The 27,488-nt window shown below is 31.0% G+C and overlaps 1 protein-coding gene across 1 annotated transcript in view; it reads right to left on the minus strand.

The window, feature by feature from the left end:
• LOC129225151 (semaphorin-1A-like) overlaps positions 1–27,488 on the minus strand; it is a 694,730-nt gene that overhangs the window by 458,971 nt on the left and 208,271 nt on the right. The window contains exon 2 of the mRNA XM_054859712.1: positions 4,787–5,118. Coding sequence (XP_054715687.1) covers positions 4,787–4,970 — 184 coding nt within the window. The 5' untranslated portion in view covers positions 4,971–5,118. The remainder of the gene's footprint in view (positions 1–4,786; positions 5,119–27,488) is intronic.

Here is a 27,488-nt window from a genome sequence, read left to right on the forward strand (position 1 = left end):
ATGTTACAAAAAAAGTTGCGGAAGTTTTGTTTGGTTCGTTTAATGATTGAGAGCAAAATGTCTTCAAGACATCATTTAAGTACGAAGATTGAGCACCTATTTAATGTAGCTCGGTACTTAAAATAATTGTTCTTGAAGTCGATATGCATATAAGAAAGAGCGGTAATAAAATTAGAGATGGATATCTCAACATGTTAAAAAAAAGCTTGACTCGGGGTACAGATCGTTTGACATCACATGGCATATTACACTAAAACGAAATGGGGTTGTTTCCAAAACTTTTAAATTATTTTTTTCTGAAAGAACATGCCTAAAAACATGGGATCTGTACATTTTTTAAGTAATTTGTTTAAGTTTAATATTTTTAAAAAAATTACTTAAATCGGTGCGCTTTCATTGTTTACGCTTCTGCCGATGACCTCACAAATGATGAAATGGAATTCAGTGTTGCCATTCACAGAGCAAAATATTTAATTCGCATCTTACTCACGTGTATTGGCAACGATATGGTTGATAGGAAGTGTAGAGCGCAATTTTAATTCGCTTCTTGATTATTACAAAGTTGAAACGCGACAAACAGATGCGCCAAAGAGCATCATTTGCGACGTCATCAAGACCACGCCTTGTTTGAAAAATCGGACTTTTAAAAAAATTAATTAAAAAAGAACTGTTTCGAAAATGAAAGTATTTTCTGGGTCCATGCTATCTTGTTTGCTTATTCTATCAATTTCATCGACAAAAAGTACTACTTTTGACTAAAGGAAACAACCCCATTCATTGTTTGTAATGAAGCGACTGAGAAAATAAACGGTCATTACTCACCCTAGCAATAGTTCCAAAGAATATTACGAGTCTAAGTATATTTTAAACAATTATCGGTCCTTGCAGTGATTACCGGTTATGTACCACTTTATTTAAACAAATATTCATTTTTTTTCACATTTCTGTTCTCGGCGAGTAAAGAAAAAATTAAAAGGTATCCACTGCCCACTGCGTCGTCGAGGCAAAAAAGAAAATCACTGACTAACTAGGAACTTATATTGTAATACTTTACAGCTACCTTAAAACTTTTTTTCATTTCTATATGAATTGGTATATTTCTGAATTTTTATTTATGTAAAATTTTTTTATTCTCTTGCTATTCTTTTTTTTTAAACATTTTTAAAAGATCTTTTTAAAGACTTTACATATTCTTAAAAACATTATTTTCAAATTCCCCATTCCAGTTTAAAAATTATATTTGAACCTTCGAGAAACATTTGGCGAAACGAAACCATATGAAGGGTCATTGGCTCAAAAATCCTAAAATGTTAGGGGGGGGGGAAATTATTAAAACATAGTACACTGTATTTGAATTTAAAATTATTCCTGATGATTTCCTTTTTCTTATTACATTTATTCGATGAAATTGAACTAAGTATATTTTTTTTCAATTTAAATTCTTCAAGCTGTTTCTATTTTAAAATATTTCACTCGGTTTTGTTCTTTACGTATTAATTGAAATTTAATCTTAAATCTGAAGTGCATTCATTCTTTGTTAGCCCAACATCAAGAATTTCAAGCATGACATTAGCATTTTCTACTATTTGTTTAATGCCAGCAGAAAACAAATAAAAGTTAAAATCCAATTAAGATCATCCCAAGTCTTTATTCTTCGACTAAAAATCAGAAGTTTCTCTTGAAATTTATCTCCCAATCTTTCTCTTCGTCTTTCCCCAGAGGCAGACACCCCCGACCACCCTCCTCACCTATTCCTCCAGTTTCCGTCAGTGAAGCAGAAGAAAACTTCTTTCATCAAAGACACTTGGCCCCTTCTGAGAGACCTCCACGATCTGCTGCTCTTTTGGAAGTGTGGTACTTAACCCCGAAGAACAAAGGCATGTTTCATTTCCAACAACACAGAAAAGAATAACGAAAAAAAAATGTTGAAACAAGCAACGAAACAAACAACAAAGCCCGAAACGTTTTGCCTCGGCTTCCCGTAAATTACCCACGACACTTTCAATCTACTAAACAAAAGACCATTCCTAAAAGGCTTGTTTCAAAAACTTTTAGTCCAGAAAGAAAGAACAGCCGAGGAAGAAACTGATGCCACCTTTTCGAAACTTAAAAAATAAATAAACAAGGTGGATGAAAAGATAAATGAATGCAAGGAGTACGTTACACTTTTTAAACGACAAACCAGCGTGAAGATAATGCGGTCTTCCCATCAAGAGGTATTTTCTCAAATTAGGTTACAGAGTGATATATTTGGAGTTTTGTAGGATAAGAAATCCCTGAAATCTGTTCATTACTTTTCTGCCACTAGGCTTCGCTGAAGCAGAAAATAAAGAACTTAGAAACAAGTCAGTGGCACGGAAAATTCTTAAAATATCCATGTCTCAAAAGTTAAAAATATATATTAAATTCAACAAAAAATGCAGATTTTTGAAGACACGATATTTTAAAACAATCATATGTTTACATATTAGATTTATTTTATTATATCTATATCTGATTCATGGTTTTGTTTATGAATCACCTACTTACTGTCCAACCACGTATTGTGTGGAATTTTCAAACGTCCAGATAAGACGAATCTATCTGAATGAGGGGGAAAAGTAAAAATTTTGATGAGCGTATTCCGCTCATTTGAATGAAACTCTGCTTCTGCAAAAGCTAGCCTCTCTAAAATATAATAGATTCGTCCATTTCCGGCTGTAAAACGGATGTCTTTCCATACAATCCGTGGTCAGACAGTAAGTATTATAAGTAGCTAAACTACGGTTAATATTATGTCTCAAATGTGCCTCAGCGTATTGTAAACCGCTATTGATCATTCATCCTGCAGTTATAAAATATTTCGTATTTAATGATCTTATAGATTTTACTATATTTAAAGACCCTCGGCACCATTAATGAAAAAATTTAGCATAAGAAGAAAATATTGACACAAAACAAAAGTGATGTAAAAAATTGGCGAGAATTTAAAACTATTGTTGTGAGAAAAAGAAACATTTTTTTTTTTTAATATTAAGGTAGGAAAGTGTATATCAGGCAGAAGGCAAGCAGAATAATTCTCACTTATGGCAAAATATAAACTGAAAATCCTTTTCCTGTCATGATTTTTGATAAAGAAGTTTCTGTATATTTTTAAATAATTTTTTGATGTTTAACAAAAACAGAAGATATTCACACACTATATAATCTTCATCTACTCCCAAATTAAATTAATATAAACTTACAATGTGTGACTTTTTTTCTACTGAGAAAATGTAATGGATTCTAATAACTGCATAAATGACACGAAGTTTATTTTTAAAATCGTTACTATTTTACCATATTCTAAGAAAATTACAAATTTCAATATGACTAACTAATCAAAGTAAACGTTACGTTCTGTCAAATGGTTATATTCTGTAAACAGAAATGTTGTGTTTAAAAAGAAAACAAATGTTCAAAACGACGTGTAGAAAATGCGCTTCAATAAGTAATCAAACCGCCATAGTACGGCTTTTGTCAATGTTCTAAGGCAGGAACTGTGTTTCATTAGCATTTTTTAAAACTTCTTTACTAACTTAGACACTGATCCTTGGAGAAGTTTTAACCCTACAACTAATACTGGTTATTTTTTTTATACAAAATATGAAACAAATTTCCAGATAGCTGCACGATGTAGTCGTATAGACGTAGACTCAACTTTATGAGAAGGGGAATGTGGGGCAAAGTGAAATGGTTAAGTTGACGGAGCTTTTTCAAAATGAACAAATTCGAAATTTGTTTTGAAAATTACAGAACATGAAGAAATAATATTGTATTTTATATTAAAACTTTTATTTATATAGTAGTTTTTATTTTTGGCAGTCAATTTTCGCTTTCAAAAAAAAAAAAAAAAAAAGTGGAAAAATTTCCTTTTTTTTTCCTCGGGGTAAAATAAAAAATGAAATAATTTTGAAGTAAAATATTTTCAATTTAACTATAAAAAGTATTTTTGATCAAATGAATCAGTAAATAAAAAGGTTTAATGAATAAATGAAATTATATAGAAAAAAAAATAAACGAATAATTAAATAAATAAACTAATTAATGTATGATGACAAATAAATAAGTGAGTAAAAGAGTGAATGCGTAAGAAAATAAGTGAATGAAAAAATAAATAAGAGAATTGCTAAATAAAATTATATTAATAAAGTTATTAGTAAAGAATACGTGAGAGATTTAATAAATAATTGAACAATTAAACAAAATTAACTATTTCAGTTTGCCCCATCCACTTATACTTGTTTAATTGCACAAACTATTTAAAATACAAGTAATCTTAATATTAAGTAAATAAATACTGCACCGAATATTAGAAGGTCTCAATTAACATTTCAACTGTTAGTTACATTAACTTTATCATTTAATAATGCCAAAAAGAATTTTCGACTTACAACAAAATATTACAATATGTGTATCAATTTTTGAAAATTGATTGTATTATTATATTTTATAATTTTCAGACGTAATTTTTTCTTGACTGGAATAGACTACATGTGTTACTACATAGTTAAAATATTACCAGATAGTGATAGTAAAAGCAAAGTAAATATTTCACCATTTCACTTTGCCCCATATTCCCCTACTACTTAGGAAAAGACCTTTTCTCGTGTCAATTACATAATATTACACATCTACATTTAAAATAATAATAAAAAAAAATTTCCTTCATCAATTATGCAAAATTATCTATTACTCCGAGTAAACCAGGTGCAACTGAGGTCAAATCTTCCTCCAGACGGAAGCTTAAATTGAAATCGTGACTTACCAAGTTGCGAGACCCTGATATGCGGCTGGATACCATCTTGCCAAGCTGCTTCTCCATTATCTATTAGTGAGGTCATCATCAAAGGAAGAATAAGCAGTACCAGTAACTGTTTGGACCTCCGAGAATCGGAGATCAGTCTTTGAAATCTTGATGACCTTTGCAAAGACATCCTTGTGAGAGTCATCGTCGACACTTTTCAAAACAGTAGTATGTTTTTCACAAATTTAACCCTTTAGAAAGTAGGCAACTTTCACATGGGGTTAATGCCGTAAACAACGTAATGTCCATCGCTTTGTCCCCATCCTTTTACCGGTTTCACAAATTAGAGACACCTGTAAAAGAATTATAGAAAATTAGAGGAGTATGTACGTAAACATATAAAAAAACAAATTTTCTACAAAAGAACGAAAGCCAGAAAATCTGTAGGTATGATATTAACAGAGATGTAGATGGGGGAGGGGGGGGGGCGGAATTTGGTTCCCTAAATATATCTTTTTAATTGTAAAAAATGAAAAAGGAATGTAAATTGGTTTCGAATCACTGTATCTTTTGGTGAGTCCTTGCAAAACTCAAGGTGAGTTCGCCCAAACATGTTTTTCCAACTACAGAATTGGATATGAAGATATATTGGTTAACGCTGTAAAGACATTATGTGACATACATGTTCATTAAGTTTAAGTTTATTTTTAAAATTTTGATTGCAAATAGTTTATGAATTATATATTTATTTCACGCTGTTGGAACATTCGAATCTTAAGGAGAGCAATATATATACATATATATAAATAACTAAATAATAATAATAATAATGTTCAAAAATACATTGTAACTCTTTTTTATTTTCAAAGTTTTGAAATCCCGCAATCTTTAATATAAAACTTCAAAGCTTATGTTCACCAGAGGTTTTTAAAATAATCGAAATCATATCGTTTTCAATGTGTCAACATTTCCAATAAAATAAAACTTGGAAACGTGGCTATATAAAATAAGCAAAATCAGTTCAACTAGTTTAAGCACAAAAATCCTAATTACTTATCGACTAATACAACTGGGAATTATATGTTTCGTAATGAAAGCACATATCTAGATTTTTTTTTTTAAAAGAACATAGTGTTATAGATAAATGTTTTTGAAATGTGATCTTGATAATGAAGAAAAAAACACATTAAAAAAAACTGTTTTGAAGACCATACGTATTGAACATAAAAACTTTCTTCTTTCACAAAAAGAAAAAAAAAAAACTTAAGTTTTTTCGTTTTAAAAGAAACGAAGTCAAATTGTATTTTCTTGAATAATCGTATGATTTCATTATTTCAAGAGTTAAAATTAAGCACTAAAAAACATTTGAGACATTTGTCGCACACATTGTGTTGCCTGGATGCTATATTTAGTTCACTTTATTTGTGTCGCACATGCGTATTAAACCATTTTTAACTATACTCATTTTTATCTTTTAAAATTTAATGGTACTTTTTGAATGGTGTGTGCACGAATATTTCATAAACATAAATCTAAGAAATTGCTAAATATTAAAACACCTTCCAAAAACATTACTTAGCAAATAAAAATCTCAGCTTTTCGCAACCCTTTCATCATGAAAAAAGAAGAACAATGAACAGCTCAGCGCAATCCATTCTACCACATGTTTTTCAAATGCTCGGTCACCATTTTGAAAGTATTCTTCAAGAGTTGAAGAACACGCAAGACAACTTTAAAAACACAACACAAAACGTGATGTTGTGGATAAAACCAAAGAACATTAACTCCTTTGACTTTTTGTTTCACTTTCACACGCGGTTCTTTCGGCGTTGAATACTGATGCGAGCGTTTATGAATGCTTTTCAAAAGATAACCTATTTAGTTTCGCTTTCATCAAGCCTATTATTTTGGTCACCTGTTTCATCGTAACCTCGTAAATTCCTTCGCTTTGCTTCGGGCATTTTTTTATTCATATTTTTCTTTCTTTCTTTTTTGCAATCCTTTAAGTTGGTGGAACATCTTTACCTACATGTAAATAGAACAACAGTTCTTCTTTAACAGAAACATCAAGTTTTTAAAGACCGAAAGAGGATATTGCCCTTAATATTGGAAATTATGAAATAAATGTTTTGAGTTGAAAATATTTTCATCTGTAAATGATGTACATACTCGATGCTTATCTAAATTTAAAACATCTTAATTTTATCCAAAACCTTATTCATTTGCTTTAAAAAGGAGATTCTTGGTAACCCCAAAGAACTATACTATTCGGCAATTTTGTTGCTCTTTGCACATAACAGGGTTAAAAAAAACCTTGTTTAAATGCTTTTAAATATTTCAGTAGTTAATTTCTACTGAAGTTTGAAAGCATTCTCATAACAATAAAAATCTTTATTCGCGTGGTTTTGCTTTTAACTTGCACTAGGCATCCTACTATTTTCAAAATATTCTTACTTCATCGTTTTAGTAGCTATTATATTATTTACAACTACATAGTAGATATTTAGACTTACAAGAAACTTGCTCACTAAGCCACCTTAAATCAAGCAATGGAAATTATTTAGGCACCAGCACGTGCCTAAAGAATTTCTATTCTTACTGTCTGAATTATTAACCAACTCATACAAAAAAAAGAAAAAAAAAATACATGCTGTCATTTCTGGAGGACACACAACAAAGATTGAAACAGAGAAACAGAACAAACCAATTTTAGTGTTTCGTCTGGCTTTGGTTCTACTTTTCAATTAGGCGTCATATTATTTTTCAAAATATTGTTAATTTGCGTTAGGCAACATACTTGTTCTTTCAGAAATCCTGTAAATTTTTACTAGGCATCAATTCTGTTTTTTTTTTAAAAATCCTATTTATCTTTATTAGGCATCATACTATTTTTCAAAGTATTTTTGCACTATTCTTTCTTTGTTTCACAAGCTAATATTTTATTAACAACTGCATATAAAACTTGTTATTATTCAGGCATTACAAGAAACTTACGCTTATGACTATCCCAAATAACGCAATGCTAGAGCCTTGAGAATCGTCTTTCATATTGTCCAAATGTGTCGGGATTAATAATAAACACGAAGCAAAAGAACAAATGGGCTGTCATTTATGGAGGAATCTTCTTTATCTTTACTAATAACAAAGCTGCAAGTCTGGATCTCTGCCTTGATATCCGTGACGCGCATAGCGCTTAGACCGTTCAGCCGATTTTTATGAACTTTGGCACAAGATTAATTAGTAGCATAGGGGTGTGCACCTCGAAGCGATTTTTTGAAAATTCCATATAATTCTTTTCTATTTCAATTTTAAGAACATTTTACCGAGCAAATTTTCATAACATGAACAAGAAAATCACCATAACGTGGACGATCAAATTACCATAACGTGGACGAGCAAATTACCATATCGTGGACGAGCAAGCTAGCTAGAAAATTAACATAGCAAATTGCCGAAAAATTCATTCTCCATTATTTGTAAATATACAGGCAAACAAATGACCTTTTAATTTTCTACTGCGGGTAAAGCCATGAGGGTACAGCTAGTAAAGAATAAAACAGGAAAGTGACAACTCAATGTTAGTCTCGTTTTGCATTACTTTAGTTTTTCATTAGGCATCAATCTATTTTTTAAAATTACTGTGAAGCATTAGGCATCATACTATTTTCCTCGAAAATCCTGAAAATTTTCATCAGGCTGGCTCTCAAATTCTTATTGATTTTCCTTAGGCATCCTACTTTTTTCAAACACCTTTCGCACTATTCTTTTTCATTTCTCTAGCTAATATTTTATTAACATCATATTTACAACTGCATATCAAATGTAGACATTAGCCAGATATTACAAGAAATTTGCGCATGTGGTCTCCCAGAATCACGCAATTGCTAGAACCTAAAGAATTGTCTTTCATATTGTCCAAATTGGTCTGGATTAGTAATAAACACGAAACAAAAGAATAAATATGCTGTCATTTCTGGAGGAATAATGAATGAAACAAGAAATTGACAAATCAATATTAGTCTCATTTTGTATTACTTTTGTTTTTCATTAGGCATCAACCTATTTTTTCAAATTACTGTGAAGCATTAGGCATCATACTTATTTCTTCGAAAATCCTGTAAATTTTCATTAGTCTGGCTCTCAAAATCTTATCGGTTTTCCTTAAAATCGTACTTTTTTCAAACACCTTTTGCACTATTCTTTTTTTATTTCTCTAGCTAATATTTTATTAACATCGCATTTACAATTGCATATCAAATGTAGACATTAGCCAGACATTAAAAGAAATTTGCGCATGTGGTCCCCCAGAATCACGCAATTGCTAGAACCTAAAGAATTGTCTTTCATATTGTCTAAATGTGTCTGGGATTAGTAATAAACACGAAACAAAAGAAAAAATCTGCTGTCATTTCTGGAGGAATGATGAATAAAACAAATAAATTGACAAATCAACATTAGTCTTATTTTGTATTACTTTTGTTTTTTATTAGGCATTAAATTATTTTTTTTTAAATTATTGTGAAACATTAGGCATCATACTATTTTTTTTGGAAACCCTGTAAATTTTCATTAGGCTGGCTCTCAAAATTTTATCAGTTTTTCTTACGCATCATACTTTTTTCAAACACCTTTTGCACTATTCTTTTTTATTTCACTCGCTAATATTTTATTAACATCGCATTTACAACTGCATATTAAATGTAGACATTAGCCAGACATTACAAGAAATTTGCGCATGTGGTCTCCCAGAATCACGCAATTGCTAGTGCCTGAAGAATTGTCTTTCATATTGTCCAAATGTGTCTGGATTAGTAATAAACACGAAACAAAAGAACATACGTGCTGTCATTTCTGAGGGCCACATAAAAAAAGAAGCAAACAGGGAAAAAGAACAAACCAGGAAGTGGGTTCATCAACGAAGGTGGACACTGACACGTGTCCGAACAGATGGACATTGGCTATCGCGTGTGGCGGTCACTTAATGCGATGGATCATCATTCTCCCCAACCCCTCTCATCATCCTCCCAACCCCTTTCTTTCGGCTCTCTTCTTCCTCTGTCATCCATTTATGTGCGAGGTCATTTTAGCTGCCGAGAAGACCAAAAAGGGCGGAAACGATGAAGAAATTATGATAACGGACCTTTTGATTAAATGGAAAAGGATGCGGGAAATGTGCGGGAAGATGAGGATTAGGAGTTGGTTATTGAGTTTGGGAAGGGATGGATTTGTGATTTTTTTTTTTTTTTTTGCAAAAGTGGAATGTTTTTGCTAAGTAAATTTTGTGAGGCAAAAAAGAACAGCACCGTTGAATTTCTAAAGAATTTTAACCTTAAATTTGAGGATGGTGATCTTGTATCCAGCTTTTGGTATCCACATAGATATTAAGAATGTTAAATATACACTACCGTGGAAGACTGAAATTGGACAATGTCGAAAATCACTGGTCCTGCACATTGGAAAAGGATGCGGAAAATGTGCGGGAAGATGAGGATTAGGAGTTGGTTATTGAGCTTGGGAAGGGATAGTTTAGTGAAAATATATTTTTCTAACAAAATGGAATATTTTTGCTTAGTAAATACTGTGCAAAAAAGGACAGAACCGTTTAATATTAAATGAATTTTAACTTTAAATTTGACGGCGGTGACATTAAATCCAATATTTGGGATCCACAAAGATATGAAGAACGTTAACGATCCACAAAAATTGAAAATTAACGGGAGATTTATACACATTTCATTAATGTTATAATATATGAGTCAAATGTATTGCATATAGTACCGTCAAAGTTCAAAATTTGAGAATATCGACTATCACTGGTGATTCACCGGAAGTATTAAGTTTTTCACTAATGTCTTTGGTAAGTGAATGTTGATATTCACCGGGTAACGTCGATACGTACCATACTTTGTTCTTGTAGAGTAACATGTGCACGAGTGATGCCCAACGTTTGCTCCCTAAGCCATATGGACATGAAAAACTGAGCCCGTTGTTGTGTTCAACGTCAAAACACGGAAATTTTGTCCCGGAATCTTCCAGAAGAACCAGTCATCTTCGACGCGGCATTAGGAACTTTGAAAAATCTTAAAGTACATGTAGATGAAACCGCTTTTTTTTTAAATATTGCAGCGTTTAATGAGTAAGGACGCAGTCATAATATTTAAAACAATTCAATCAAACCACCGCAACACGTGGATCATAATTGCTGGTTCAAAAATTAACTACTTTGAAAACAAATATATAAAGCACCGGCAAACCAACGGAGGAAATCTGTATTCACAGAAACCTTTAACTGGTTGGTTGCAACTTCTGGTTCAAAACTGAGCAATGAACACTTTGAAAACAAATAAATAAAGCTCCTGCTAATCAAATGAAGAATTTTGCTTGCACAGAAACTTCTGACTGGCAGACTACAGCTACTAGCTTACAAAATAAGCATTTTGAAATATGACGAACAAAGCATTTGTCAATTAAAGAAGCAATTTTGAACAAACAAACTTTTAAGTGGTGGAATACAACTACAGTGAAACCTGTGTAAGTTGACCACTTGCGATGCACTACTTTAGTGGTCAAGTTTAGCAGGTGGCCAACTTATAGAGGTTGAATTATATGATAAGATCTAATTATGTGCATGAGAATAGCGGTCAACTTAAACAGGTGGTCAACTTACAAGGGTGGTCAACTTCACAGGTATTTGTTATGAACATTTTGCGAGGGAATAAGCACCTGTCAGTCAAAGAAATTATTCTGCATGAATGAGCATTTAGAAAGCAAATAAATAAAGCACCTGCTAATTAATGAAGACTTTTACATAAACAAAAGCCATTGATGAACTAAAACTATTGGTTATCAAAATGAGTATTCTGGAACCAAATAAATAAAGCATCGGTAGATTAAAAGAGGAAACTTGTACAAACAGAAACTTTTACCTGGTGGAATACAACAACTTGTCCATAAAATGAACATTTTGAAAGGAAATTAATCAAACATCTGCCAGTAAAAGAAATAATTTTGCATCAAAAGAAACTTTTAACTCATGAACTACAACTGCCGGTTCGTAAAATGAGAATATAGTGAGCAAATAAAGTAAATGCTAATTAAACGAAGAATTCTGCATAAAGAGAAACTTTTTTCAACTGGTGGACTACAACTACTGATCCCCAAAACGGCCATTCTGAAACCAAATATATTAAGCGCCTGCCAATCAAAAGAAGAATTCTGCATAAACAGAAACTTTTAACTGCTTTTACAATACGAAAGTCTTCCTAATCACGATTCGCACTCAGAGAAATGCAAGAAACCAAGAGAAAGCGGAACTTTTCAAATGAGCATGGCAAACAGAGGAAAGCGTAGCCACTCGTGCGTCGAACGCTAGTGCAAACAAGGTAAGCCGGCGAAAAGAAAAAGAGGAGAGAGAAAGAGGTGGAGAGAGAATGGATAGAAAAAAAATCGCTTGCCTAGCAATAAGGAGTCGACGTGACTATGAGAGAAATCAGAAGAAGAGTGAGGTTGATATTTATGGCACAGAAAAAGGTGTTACATCAAGCGTAACTCGCGGTTACGGTTTAGCAATAAGATACGCGAGAATAAGAATGTTTCAATTGGCGGGGATGTAACAATGATTTGGTATTGGTAATGGCGCCGATGAATATTAATGCATAGGCATGTTCAATTGCGTTCAAGGAAGAATTTGTATTTTAAAAATGTAGCTTTTTTTTTCTTTTAATTATACTTTTTGAAACGTATCAAGAAGCAATATACACTTTCTTCCTCATTTTTTCTGTACATTTCTTAAATAGAAAGAAACATTAAGCAATTTACGAAATTTTGAAATTAGCATTTTAATGCATGAATAACAATAAAAAATTAATACACGTAATATTTAACAATGTAACTTATAAATATATATATAATAATTAAACACAATAAATTGTGTTATGTTAAATCTTAGTTTTAATAGCATCATTTCGATGAGTATTAATGCATAGATATGTACACGTTCAATAGCATTCAAGAAGTTTTTTAAATATGTGTTCAGTTAAACAATTTTAATGTTTTTTTAAACGTACTAAGAAAACAGATAAATTTGTAAGTATTTTTTTTTTCAAATTCTAAATATAATAAATATTAAGCTATTAAGCAATTTAAAAAACTTGAAATGAACATTCTAATTCATAATGAACAAGAAAAACATAATATAAAACGTATTTAACACTGAAACACTAGTAAATATGTAAAACATTGTTATTAACAACTAAATAATATTTGTTTTATTGAGTATTAATTTCACTTCTTTCATCTTTAGTAACTATTTTAATTTCCTAAAGATATTTTAAATGTTTTTAGCTTATTTGAAAAAAAAAAATATTGAAGTTGACAATGTGAAAATTCACAAATTTAAAACACAGTCTAAACATTAATACAAACAACATTTTCAGTGACACTACATAATGCAGGCTTATATAGTTAACCTCAACTTTTTTTAGTCGAAAGTAAATTGTAATGGTTCTTTCATGTAATTAAATAACGCAAAAAATACAGGAAGAAGTTATTTGAAATAGCATCAATAATAATAATGACCAGAGAAGAATTATCCGCAAAGAAAGAGATAAATATTTAAAAGAAAGAATATTTAAAATCTCCGAGAACAGTTCTGAAGGTTTTTCTCTTATCAGAGAAGTACTGCCTTAATCCTTGAACTCGCAGGCAAAGAGAATTGTTCTCCGAACTGCTGACTAAAAGTACAAATCCTAATGAAACCTTAAAAAAAAAAACACCACAGCAATAATAATAAAAATAACAAATTTTAATAATTACTGTTATTGTTATAAAAGATGATAATAATAATAATAGTCATAAAAATAAAATAACGATAATATTAGTAATAATTTTAATAAAAGTAATACATTTAGAGGATATTCTCAGAACAGAACGAAATAAATATACAAAAGAATACAGAGCAATGCTGACAAAAGAATTTTTAAAATCTATCTAGATCTAAATCTTTTCTCTTACTATTTGAGAAGGCTCGCCTTAATCCTCGAATCCACAGGCAGACGGAATTATGCTGACTAAAAGCGCAAACCCTTTGCATGTCTCTTGGCAGGAAGATATCCCAGTGACTCAAAGCTTAAAAGGGGAAAGATGGATGACGTCACAGCTTAGTGCTGGAGTCCCAATTCCATTCATACGGTTAGGAATGCGGAATAAGCAGATCCTCCAAGTGGAAACTTTGCCAGGACTTCAGAGGGTATTGGAACCCCTTTCACGGAGATCATCAAAGGCAAGAAGATGAAGCCCTGCGCTGGGGAATCCAATCTTCAATTATACGTTCGGCTTGGCAAATTGACAAACAGATTTTTCACCACCCAATTTTGTGAAAACAGTGAAAACTTTTGTGATAAATTCCAGTTCGTAGCCGAGATGAGTTGTTCTGGTGCGAAATGTAGCTCTATTTTGATATTCCCGTGATATAAGTTAGGCTGTGTATGATTCAAGTATCAGAAGCATAGGAATTTCGTAGTCATGCCTTTAATTAAAATGTTCAAGTTCCTTTTAATTACTTTTTTTAAATAAATATTTTGGTTCAATAATCTTCTGCAAGTATTTTAATTGAAGAGAGTCAGTACACCCTATAACGTCAATATTAACAAGCACAGGTTCATGTACCTTTTTTCTAAAAATCTATTAGAGATACAATTATGAATTTTTTTCTGCACCTTAAGTAGACACTTTTCTCTGTACTGAAGTAAAATTTTACAGAAAGAAAGGTTAGTTAAAAAAAAAATTCTAATGTGCAAGTCCCTTTATTTTTTTTATGCCATTTTGCAACACGAAATCAGTTCTATAAAAAATATTTTTCAAATATGAGAAAAAATTTACTTTAGTATATGCAATTAGATGTATGGAATAGGTGATAACAATTTCAAAGCCTAACACAATTTAGTTTCTGAGAAAAAGGAACATTTAGTTTCAAAAATACCGTTTCGATATATTGCAATTTAATGGGAAAAATCATACCTCATTAAAATAGGTTTACATTTTTATTTTAACTTACTTCTAATATGAGCACGATCAAGAAGTTTGTATCATTAAAAAGGTATTGAAATGGAAATTCAAAATATATAAACATCAAAAAATCGAATTTTTGAAAGTATTTCAGGTACTGACTCCGCTTAAAAAGTATTGAATGTAATAAAGTGTAACTAAATCGGTCAAACTGCAACTAATGTTTCAGGGGCTCTTTATTTCTTTTATGATTTATTTAATTTCCAAATACTTTAGGATAAAATACTCATTTTATTTTTTGCAAAACCGTATTCTAAACTTTCTGATTCACAATCTGTTGGTTTTTCGAAATACGTATTAAAAAGATTGTGCATTACAAAGTAATTGGTTGAAGTATGTAGAAAAAAATTGCACAATATAAAACTTCTTGAAAAGATAATACTTTCAGTTAAAAATTGTGTTTGACGGGTAATTATGGAATTTGTGATTTTGTTTTCCAGTAAAATTAATAAATTTTTGTTTTGTTTCAATTACTTTATCAGTGTTTCTATTTAATTTAATTAATTTGTTTCGTTGTTTACTTCATTATCGAAGTTCAACATATACATTTTTCATTTTTTCCAAAGCTTTAAGATTTAAAACTTCTAAAAGCGTACCATTAATTTTAAAGATATTCAAAGATAGTATTACTTTTTAAAATCGTCGAAGATTAAATGGGAACATTAATTAAAATAATGCGAGAAAATATTCATTTTACTAAACAAAACAATATTACAGCTTTCTTTGTTTACATGCAATTACGGTCCATTAGACCAAACACCATTCAAAGAAAATATGCAAAGTACTTAGCAAATATAATAACATTTCAGATGTAATGCTTCTTTTTTTTGTTCTGTAACGTTTAATAAAAAACAAAGAAGGACAGCTTTTAATCCCTAACGGCTTAAATTTATTCCCTTTTTCCGACAAAAAAAAAAAAAAAAAAAAAACACCGTTCTTAATATTTAAACGAGCTGACATGACTTCCTTTTACGCCAATTTGATGCTAATAGTGCCTTGGAGTAAGCAAAGAAACTTTAAATAATTTTATCCCAAGTTTGTTGCGAACTGAAGCAAAAAAAAAGTTTATACAGATCAATTTTCTCAATATTGGACATTTTAATGTGATTCAATGGTTAAATCGCTAAATATCGCCAATAGTCGCCAAAATAAAAACCAGATTTAAAAAAAAAACACCAAATTTGTCGCCAAAGTGGCGAAAAAACCTTGGCGACCAAAAGCCAAGTGTTTGCCAAATTATAACACCACTTGAGTTTGCATTGAAATTAACAATGATTTCCCCCGAAAAAGGTGTAAAAGACCCCCTTTGGAACATCCGAATGCAACCAAAAGGGTAGGTGCGCAACTAGACCCCACCAGGAGTTTACGTACCAAATTTCAACTTTCTAGGACAAACCGTTTTTGAGTTATGCGAGATACATAAGCACATACGTACTCGCATACATACTTACATACAGACGTCACGAGAAAACTCGTTGTAATTAATTTTTGGATCGTCAAAATGGATATTTCGAGTGTTTATACGTTCTTAGATGTATAGTCACCCGTGGTTGGGTTGAAAAAAAAATCAATATTCATTCGGGGCGAGCAAAATGGAAATTAAGGCCGATTTTTGGGTGAAATGTTTTTGTGAATATAACACTTCCTTTACTTCGTAAAAGGAAGTAAAAATAGTACAATGATGATCTAATCACATCTTTAATAAAATCGTGTTACACAACTTATTTTTCAAAAATAACTTATGTGTAGATGAAATACTTCATATATATTTAGAAAATAAACATTACAATATTCGATATAATACTCCAAAGCAAATTCTAAAGGTTGCGCATAAAATGTTTAATGGGTTTTTGGAAGATAAAATAACTAAAACGTTATGTTATCTTCCATTTCAGCAGCTTAAATACCATGAGAACACATACTGTTATCGTCTCGTAACAATTTTTCAGCTTAATTTTGAGCCAATTGTCCACGCAGTAATGCAAAAGTTGATAACATTCTTGAAAGAAAAAGCTTATACTAAACAACACATTTTTTTGAGACTATTTACATTATTTACATCATCTAATTCAACTTCTATCAATTAAAAATGCCCAAAATCTTACCATCACACCTTCTCATCTTAATAAACAATATCTTATTCTATTTCTACGCTGTTCCCACAAGTCAAAAGTCAACTTTTGTTGCCTCGCGGCGAGGTGGAAAGGATGATCATTACTTGGTTTCAAGGCTTATCTCCATCACATACATTTATGTGCTGAATATTGCATTTATATTGTTTGATGTTTGTGAATGACAAAGAAAAGGCAAGCGTGTGTCTATTTGACAGTTCTATCTGTTAATGGGATTCCACCACAACTTTCTCCTAGTAACAAATCTCTGGAGACAAAGACGCCTGGTGAAGCATTTAAAATCACGCGCATTGCTAAATACAAAGTAACTCGATGTTTATTGAAACGTAATATAAACATAAATTCGTATAAGTATTGCAGTGTTAAAATTTTCTGCAATTTCGATTTTATCTAGTGTAAGATCTGACCTCATAGAGGGAAGGGCTATCGCCCCCTTTTCCCTTCCCCCGTACATCCACGAATGTAATAACACACGATTTTTCAAAATTTGTTTGACTCAATTAACTAATCTCAAAACGGTTACGTGCTTCATGGTTTTATTATAAACATTTACTTGCACGGTATGAAAGAAAATTCGTGTTATATCATTCGAATACTGAAAATTTTATTTGTTTATTCGTACGATTTTTGAAAATAAAGTCTAACAGTTACGCACAAAATGGTTATAGTTTTCAAGGGAAAAAGATATAACTAAAATGCAATGAATCTCAACTGCTTAAGCACCGTGAGAACACAGACAATTATGTGCCGACTATTGTATTCATCCTGCTTGATGTCCGTGAATGACACAGAAAAGGCAAGCGTGTGTCTTTTGACAGATCTGGCTTTAAATATGACTCCGCCACAACTTTCTCCCAAAACCAAATCTCTGCAGACAAAGAGACCCGGTGCAGAATCCAAAATCAAGCGCTTTGCCAAAAGTATAGACCGCTTCCTTGACAAAGACTAATCCTTTGTCATTAATTTTGTCCCTACTCGTAATGGCGCTCAGGAAACAACTGACGTGGTGTCGGATGGTGGGACCATTTAAAACCCACCCCCCGGGTCACGTGGCTCAAGAAAATCCCCTGACAGTTTTAAGCCGCGACTGACGTTTGTTCACGCTGGGGGCATTTTAATAGGTGATAATGAAACGCCAATGGGAAATTCGGAACTTCAGGTGGGAAACGAAAATAAATTGCACAAACAACCATAAAACTGAAAAAAAAGAAAAAAAGCAAAGTAGAGTTATGCTTAAAATGCATAAAGAAAAATACAAACTTCATAAAATTTATGAAACTTGTTATAATACCACACTACCCACCTCAAGTGAACTTTATAGCCCAGAACATGGCCAATTAAAATTAGAGCTCAAAATTTGAATGCATATTTACTGTCATTTTATGCTTATTTACTTAATTTCAACTTACTTTCATTCTGCTTTAAACTTAGAATTGTAAAAGTTTTGGGGAGGAAAAAACTTAAATATTAAGTTATTATCTTTGATTTTTTATAAGTTTTACTTAAAGTATTTTTTTTATACTCATCTAAAAAACATATTTTCTTATAAAGTAAAATAGTGTTTAAGACTGGAAACTATTATTGAATTATCAACTTTTCGTTTTTATGAGATTCATCCGAAAGTAATGGTTAATAATGAAAACAAAATATATTTATAAAAACGTTTATTGATTCTAAGTTTCCCAGTTTAATTTTTAAAATTAGGAATTTTTAGAAGTTAGCTTCTTAATCGGGCTTCAAGAATGAAATTATTAAATAAAGTCCAACTCTTGAAGTATTATAGGTATTCAACTTTAAAATTCAAATCGGAAAAATAACAAAGAAAAACTTACTGTCTAAAATTTAAATATTTTGATAATATTGATTGCAAATGGTTATTATTCAAAGATCAATTCCGGAAGGAGCGAAAAAGGAAATTCCACTGAAATATTATTTAAAATTCACCCCCAAGAACCAGAAATATCAAATACATTTTGCTAATTTGAAAAACAGAACTTCCCCGTATCTTACAAAAATGGAAAACAATCCAATGCAGCACTTAGTCCATTTCCCTTTGCACACATTTTTCAAAGAATAAACAATCTCAGATAACCAAACACTTGTTCAAGGGCTTAACAATCCAATTTACCTTTAGGCGTTGTCTTAAGTAGAGTTGCTGTAGTTATTAGCACGGTTACATAACTACGGATTAAAACAATCTCTTTTATCTAAGAACCAGTGTCGAGGTACTTTATTTTCAGTATATCTCTCTCTTTCTCCCACCAGGGTAACTCCCCTTCCTAGAAGATCCTGGTGTACTACATCCCCCTTTAGTACTATGCATTTTTACGCTTTTGTTGTCCCTGGTCTCATAATTTACGAGCAACTTAATACCCTTATCTTTGGTCCTCAAGACAGGACGGCCAATGCATTTCGTTTTCTGTGTTATCGCCGGTTTGCAAAAGCAGCAACAGCAAGCAACGCCACAGCTTATCTTGGACTAGAAATTAGTTGTCGAGAGGATATGGATGCGCGTTTGTGTGTTTAGAGCTGGTTTGGAAAAGTTGTTCCCGATGATGAGGGGGTTTGTTCGTATCGCTAAAGTCATCAGAACAGAGAATGAATGGTTATGTCTTACGGATTTAGTTTATGATTATGCGAAAGTACTTCATGAGTTAAGGGCTGACATTGGAATAAATCAGAGCTAGATTATCACAAAAATTTAAGGGAGAATTGTTCGAAAATGTTGAGATTTTGCCTCGAAAGTTTGTCTTTTAAAAGACATTTATTAATTTTTTGTATAACGTCATGAGAAAGGAAATTGATATCAAAAAATGTTTGCTTTCATGAAGAGTATATTGTTTGACGCTATCTTTGTTTTGAAAAATGCTGAGCTAGCTTTATTGCTTAAGTAAGCTTTTACGTATTCTAGAAACGTACAAAATGTACATTAACACGATAAAAAAATATTGAATTAAAATTGACATTTGCCGTACAAAATTTGAAAAAAATCAGACCTAGATTATTACTAAAACTTGAGGGAGGATTACTATCAATCATTAGTAAAACCTTTATAAATTAAGAGATTAGAGTTTCAATGCCATTGAAATAAACCAGTACTAGATTATCACAAAAACTTAGCTGAGAACTACTCTAAATCGGTGTGATCATCTTTTTTTTTTTGGAAAATTGTGAAGTTTTTTTTTCTTTTGCTTCCTTGAAAAAAATATTGTTATACGCCATCTTTGGATTGAAAACAACTGATAGAGCATTCTAGTGTTTGTTGGCTTAAAAATACTCTAGAGGTGAACATTTAACAAAATGCACATACAATTCTTTTAAAAAAACAGAATACCAGAAAGTATGGAAAATGAATTAATAAACACGACGACTTCAAAGCAGAAAACTTTTTTTCAAAATGAGATGTTCGTGTTGGCACATGTATCAAATAAAATCAGTATCAAGGCATCAAAAAACACAGAAGGAGAAATATGTTTTTTGATGTTTTGATATTATTGACTATGCTAAAGAAAACTTGTATTCAAAGTTTTATGATCTGGTATTTATTATTTTTATAAAGATAAATAAATACAAATACATGAATTCTGAACCAGATAATCAGAATAAGTAAAGAATGCTGATTTATTGCCCCCCCCCCCCTCTCTTTTCTGCTTCCCGCCTTTTTAAAGCTTCTTTAAATAAAAAAAATGAGACAAGAGACCAACAGCTATCAAAATTGTAAAACAAAAATCTTGAGTAATTTCATAATTCGAGATTAAAAATGACTTTCTTTAGCGAAAATATAACTTTGTTTTGTGTTTTCCAATAATTTAAATCAGGGTTTAAGCCTTTCACTTTCTTATATATATATATAATGCTCCAATTTTCGTTAGATTCAATTTCTTAAATTAATCATACGAACAAAAAGAATAAGAGCAAAACATTCCCGTTGCAACAATTCATTAAAAATTCAGTAAATTGTTACTTTTTTTCATCAGTCATAACATTTGAACCCTTTTTTCACCATTCACATGAAAAATATATTTGTTGTTAAACCTCACTTAGTAGACAATTCTTCATGCGCCAAACAGGTTTCATTACAAAAGAAAAACATCATTTTCTAGAAATGTGTGTTAAAACTGGTAATTTTCCTCGAAGAAGCGACAATGAAATGTTTAAAAGACAAGCATACACCCAGTAATGTTCCAGTTTACGTATTTATTTCGTTAGAAGTGAAGTTGTTAGGGGTCGTTTCTTCTATTTGAAGCAAATACTTTTGCGTTTCTAATCCATAAAGCTGCGCTAACGATGCCTTTTAAGAGTTTATGAAAATTGTATTGTTAAGCCTTTATGGTACAATTTAAGTTGGGCGGCTGGAGGGAGAATGACAAACTCAAACTCGAACTCTTTTACAACAAAAACAGTCTGACTCCGCCTCTTACACAGCTGGCCAGGCAGAACTGATTACTCTGGTGGAAAAATGACAGCACTACCAGGACTACTAGTAGGGAAATGAGGGGCAAAGTGAAATGGTTAAGATGACTGAGCTTTTTCAAAATGAACAATTGGAAATTTGTTTTAGAAATTTTGTATATAAAGGAAGAACATTTTATTTTATAATTAAAACTTGCATTGAAACATTATTTTTTATTTTCGGCAGTAAAATTGTGCCTTCAAAAAAAGTGGAAAATTTTTACTTTTTTTTTTCACGGGGCGAAGTGAAAAATAAAATACTTTTTCAATTAAATGTTTTCTATTCGATTGTAAAACATATATTTGATCAAAAGAATCAGTAAATAAAAGGTTGAATGAATAACTGAAAAGATAATGAAACAATAAACGAATAATTAACGGATACATACATTAATATATTAAGAAAAATAATTAAGCGAGTGAAAGAATGAATAAGTAAATAAAAAAGTGAATGAATGAATAAATACGTGAATTGCTAAATGAAGGAAGGAAATGAATTAAATTAATAACTGAAAACGTAAGTAATTCATAGTAAATGGTTGAGTGAGTAAATGAAACGAACTATTTCAGTTTGCCCCAACCACTTTACCCGTATGTACTTGGCTAATTATACAATTTATTTAAAATACAAATAAGCTTCTTATTAACTAAATTGATACTGCATAGAATACTATGAGGTCTCAATTAATATTTAAAATGTTAATAACAATAACTATCATTTCATAGTAACAAAAATAGTTCTTGACTAATAACCAAATATTACAATATGAGTGTTATTTTTAAAAAATTGTCTAGTTACCAAATGCTTTAATCTTCGGCGGTATTGTTTTCCTGACTGGGATAGACTAAATATGCTACTATATAGTTAAAATAATACCAGATAGGTGGAGCTAAAAATAGAAAAAATATTTCACCATTTCACTTGCCACATGTTCCTTTACTATTTGTTTTGTCGGCATGAAATTTTGTTTAGTAAAAAATGGCAAATGAAGGGTAATATGGAATTGTCTGTTAATATGGAATGGATTGTTTAAAGCTTTCTAAAATCTTCGAACATTCGGTTCAAAAAAACTAACTTTGATAAATTGTCACTCGTAAAAAAATGAACACTATTTATTTTATTTTTTCATAAAATATAATTAGCAAAAGGTTTTGGGATAGGGGTTAATATGTTAAATTTTCACTTTTTTTTCCATGGGGGCAAAGTGAAAAATGAAATATTTTTCGAATGAAATATTTTCTATTCGTTTGGGGAAAATATTTTTGAACGAACTAATGAGTAAACAAAAGGATAATTTAATAAGTGAAAAGATAACTAAACAATAAACTAAAATAAATTAATTTTTTAACTAATACACGAGTAAAAATAAATGAGTAAAAAAATGTTGAATGAATAAGAAAAAAAGTGAAAGAACGAATTAATTAATAAGTGAGTTATTATATAAAGGAATGAAAATAAATAAGTTAATAAATAAATACGTACAAGTGATTTAGTAAATGATTGAATGAGTAAAAGAAATGACCTATTTCACTTTTCCCCATCAGCTTTACCCCACATACACTTGACTCATTGTGAAAAATATAAAAAATACAAATAAGCTAAATATTAACTAAATAAATACTGCACTGAATATTAAAAGGTCCCAATTAATATTTATGATATGTTAATAACATAACTTCATCCTTTAATAATATCAGAATAATGTTTGACCTACAAGAAAATATTACAAATTGAGTATTAATTTTTGAAAATTGCTCGTATTATCATATGTTTTGATATTTCAAGCTAATTTTTTCTTGACTGGAATCGACTACACCTAGTTAAAATATTATTAGGTAAGTGGCACTAAAGGTGGAGTAAATATTTCATTCTTTCACTTTGCCCCGCTATTTCAATTTGCCCCATATTCCTCTACTATCACTTGCCCCAAAACCAGAGAAGATGTTCATGTACCATCATGTGCACTGGTTATCTTAAAATATTTAATTTTGGGACTTACATTCCTTTGCTTCTCACTGCCTCATATGAGGAAGTGAGAAGCAAAGAGATGTAAGTGGCAAAATAAAAAAAATGGAGATAACCAGTACAAATAGCAGGGCACTGTTTTAGGGCAAGAGATAGTACTAGTAGCCCTGGTAGGGGCTGCTGTATAGCATGATTTAGAAAAAAAATTCAATGAAAGCCTACCTAGGACGTTACCTTTTAACGCGTTTTTCTCATAACTTGCAAATTTCCACTTACATCCCTTTGCTTCTAAATGCCTCATATATAAAAAATCTCAAAGTTACGTATAATCGATGTTTTAATTTGACTATCGGCGTTTTCCATCGATGGCGAGTCTATAACTTATACATTTAAAAATATTAATGGGTTCAAAGATCCGAATTCAAGCTCTTTAATGCACGAAAAGTACTTTCTTTTCGGAATAAAGACCTCCATCTTTTCCTGCAACATACCGTGATATTTCGGAGAAGAAAAGAGCAATTCCTACGTAAATCCAGCTTACCAGAGGCTTAACCGATCGGGTTCAATTCCCCATGTGTAGCATCAATTCAGAACACAGGATTTGGAGCCCTTAAGACCAAAGAATTTCCGTGTCCAAAACGCAGAAGGAAAATTCCGCACCAGATTGGTTTACCTAAATACGCTCTATAAGTAAAATGACAATGTATTCATCTGACAAGAGTTTAATCGGATTAGGATTTGTAATATAAGCTATTTTGGTTGTCCATGTTTTGTGAAAGTTATAAAATGAACCGAGGTGTACAACATGTTTTAAACTTGTCGTGTTGTTGGAAGGGTCATAAAATTTGTAATACTGCTATTGTGCACTTATAGTCTGCTGTGCTGTAGATTTAGTTTTTACCAACTTATTATCGTCTGCAATGTTTCTTTGAATTACTTTATTTAATTATTGTCTGCTCTATTTATTGTTTTTGGAATTGGCAACACAAAAAAAAAGATAAAATGATAAAATAGTTGGAATGATTTGATAGAGTGCGGATGTTTTTCTTGCTCGTTGTTGATTTAGAAAAAAATATTCATATTTTATGCAGATATGTGATCAAAAGTATTTTTAATAAAAACTGAAGAACTTGTTTTTAGCCAGAAGAAGAAACTTTTTTAATTGAAAACTCCACTTAGAATGATTAGCAGAAACAGTTGTGCTCCGATAATGTTTAATCACAACTTCTTCGGATATTTTGATCTGAACTTTTTATGACACACTAAAAAAACAAAAAAAAAAAAACAAAAAAAAAAAAAAAAAACACACACACATACACACAGATTCTTTCACTAAAAAAATATTTTTTGAAAAAAAGACTCAAAACTTAGTAAAACAGTATAAGGCTTTTGGATTTTTTAAAAATATTTTTTCTTGACAAGTAAATTTCTCTGAATATTATTTTCCCCAAGCATAAGTGATACCAGATGAAAAAATTACCCACCCTCTCTCCCCTTCCCCCCAAAAATAATATTGCTTTAAGGATACATTAAAAAGTAACAAATATTGTCATATTTTTTTTTCTCTCTCATAGATGTTAATCAAACTTTAAAGCAGATTGTATCATAATGGAATCATGTTGTATAATACAAAAAAATGCTATGATGTGAAATATTACCCGTTATTTCTTCTAAGAACAAATTCAATGATTTAACAATTCTGAGAAAAAATTGCATTCATTGCTTAGTCACAATTATCTCCAGCTAAGCCTGGATTTAAATTTCAGTATCTAAAAGCTTCTGAACTGTCAGTATTAGACAATGTCTGCAAAGTAAAATTTTAGCTAAGCTGTAAAAATAACAATAAAAAAAATATATCATTGAAGAATGAGGAAAAACAAAATTTTCTTTCATTTTCAACTTAGTTGTTCATCTTCTTGGATGATGAAGCTAACACGCAATTATACGTAATTATCGTAATTGATAAAATCTTGTAATTATTGTAAATTAAATCACAGTGAAATCCTGGATTAATCCTAATGAGGTTTTTAAAATATACGCAAAGTTCTTCGAATTGAGTTAGAAATGTATCATTAGATTTTATTGCAATATTGTATTCTGAATTAGTTATGCAATGTTAAATATATTATTGTTTTCTTTAATTTTTATTTCAGAATAATAATCACAAAAACAATTTATAATTTTCATTTGGATATTCAAAAAATAAATAAGTAAATAAATAAAAATTAAAATGCTCAAACACTTGGCTGGAAAAAATAATTATCGATGTACAACTACATTAAGCGTCAACTTTTCCAAATATCTCTCTCTCTCTCTCTTTCACAAGATTTCTTTGATAGTAAAAATTTATGAAAAATCAGTGAAATACAAGTTTTGAAGTAATCTCAGATAATAAATATTGTTTCTGATTACAGAAAGGCTAAATTATTCCCTTTTTTGTTAAAATTTCTTGGTTAATTGAGGGGAAAACATAGGAAAGGGAGGAATTTTAGATTTAAAAACTGGCTAAAAGCGCATAATTTAAAACGTTGGGAAACAGAAATGAGTTTTTGAGATAGTTGAAGAAACGTTTTGGATTCTCTACTAACAATAGGAAAATGTTAAAATTAGACGTGTTTTTTTTTTTTTTTTTTTTTTTTTTTTTTTTTGCGCTTTTGTTTTTCTTCATAAACCAGATAAACAAGCATGCACAATAAAATTGACGTATAATACATGACAAAAATATGAAAAATGAAAAACTTGCTGTTACTGCGCTTTACCTACCTATTTTTCACCTACCTAATTTTTCACATCAATCTTGGTTCATTTACACCAAATGCTAAGTAGTACTTTCCCCATTGTTGAAATAAAAAATGCTTATTCAAAACTTAATTTTCTCGTTAAAAATGTCGCTTGAGAAACTTTATAATTGTGATTTCCCGCATTATATTACGAAATAAGATCAGCGGGGGAGAAAACAAGCAATACCTGCTTTTGTCTGGAAGCATTTGACTTATCTTTTTTTTTTTTCGTATTGATTCCCCCAAGTTTTCTCTCAACGTAACATATTTTACGTACCAAAAAGAACCGTTATCTATTCGAAAATCAAACATCTGCAGGGAAAATGTGAACTCACAAGCCACCTGCCATTCTAGAGTTATAGCTCGGCCACCCTGCGGACGTAAAATATGCGCAACTGTCAAGGACCAAAACTCCCCAATAATAATCTTAATACGCCCTGCAGTGAATACATTTTGCACCAGTCTAAATAAACTCTCGCCATTAACTTAAAAAAGGGAAAGAAGTAGAGTAAATGTACTGTTTCTCGCTGCGAAATGGGAATAAATAAACCAGCACAGTGACAACCCTCAATGACGATACTGCTAAAAACGTTAACAGGAAGCTCCTCCTGTAGGCGATGTTTTAATCAACGCTAACTGGCAAAGACGTCAAAAAGTGAAACGCATTAATTAAACCGAGGGCATTGTATTAAGGCAGGACGTCTCCAAGCACAACTCTCGTGGACATTCTCTTGTTTATTTATTCCTCAAGTTTTTCTCATCTTGTTTATACTTTTATTTTCCGTGCGCTCCGTTATTTACTTTTCCGTTAGCGAACGTAGATATTTCTCAGGAATGAATTGGAAAACAATGGCTTTGGAGGAAAATAAAGGAAAGGGGGGGGCGCATGAAAATTGATGAACGATGACAGAATGAGTGATGAGAGCAGGAAAATTAAACTCCTCTCTGCCCACCCTTTCCCATTGCTTTGAATCTTAGGCTGGAAAGAATTTTAAACATAAAGAAAATGTTCGAGATGTATAACTCGGAAAAGTTTGCTACGTCCATATTAGAAATGTTTTTTTTTTTCTTTTTTGATCCGGAAAAACGTTGCGATGTAATTTCTTTAGATGTAATTTGTAGAAGTATTTTTATTTTTATACTTTTTGAAAGTGGTATTTAGGTTTGAGCATTAAAACGAAATTTGCATGGAAAAAGAACACATAATTTATTTTAATTTCACAGCTCAACTAAGTATGTTACACGGTGGTTAAAGGAAATATGTATTTTCAACAAAAAACCTCTATACTAATAAACTCTTTGAGCGTCTGTCTGTCTGTTTATCTGTA

The sequence above is a fragment of the Uloborus diversus genome, chromosome 6 (genome assembly GCF_026930045.1).
Source record: "Uloborus diversus isolate 005 chromosome 6, Udiv.v.3.1, whole genome shotgun sequence".
In the NCBI taxonomy this organism is placed as follows: domain Eukaryota; kingdom Metazoa; phylum Arthropoda; class Arachnida; order Araneae; family Uloboridae; genus Uloborus; species Uloborus diversus.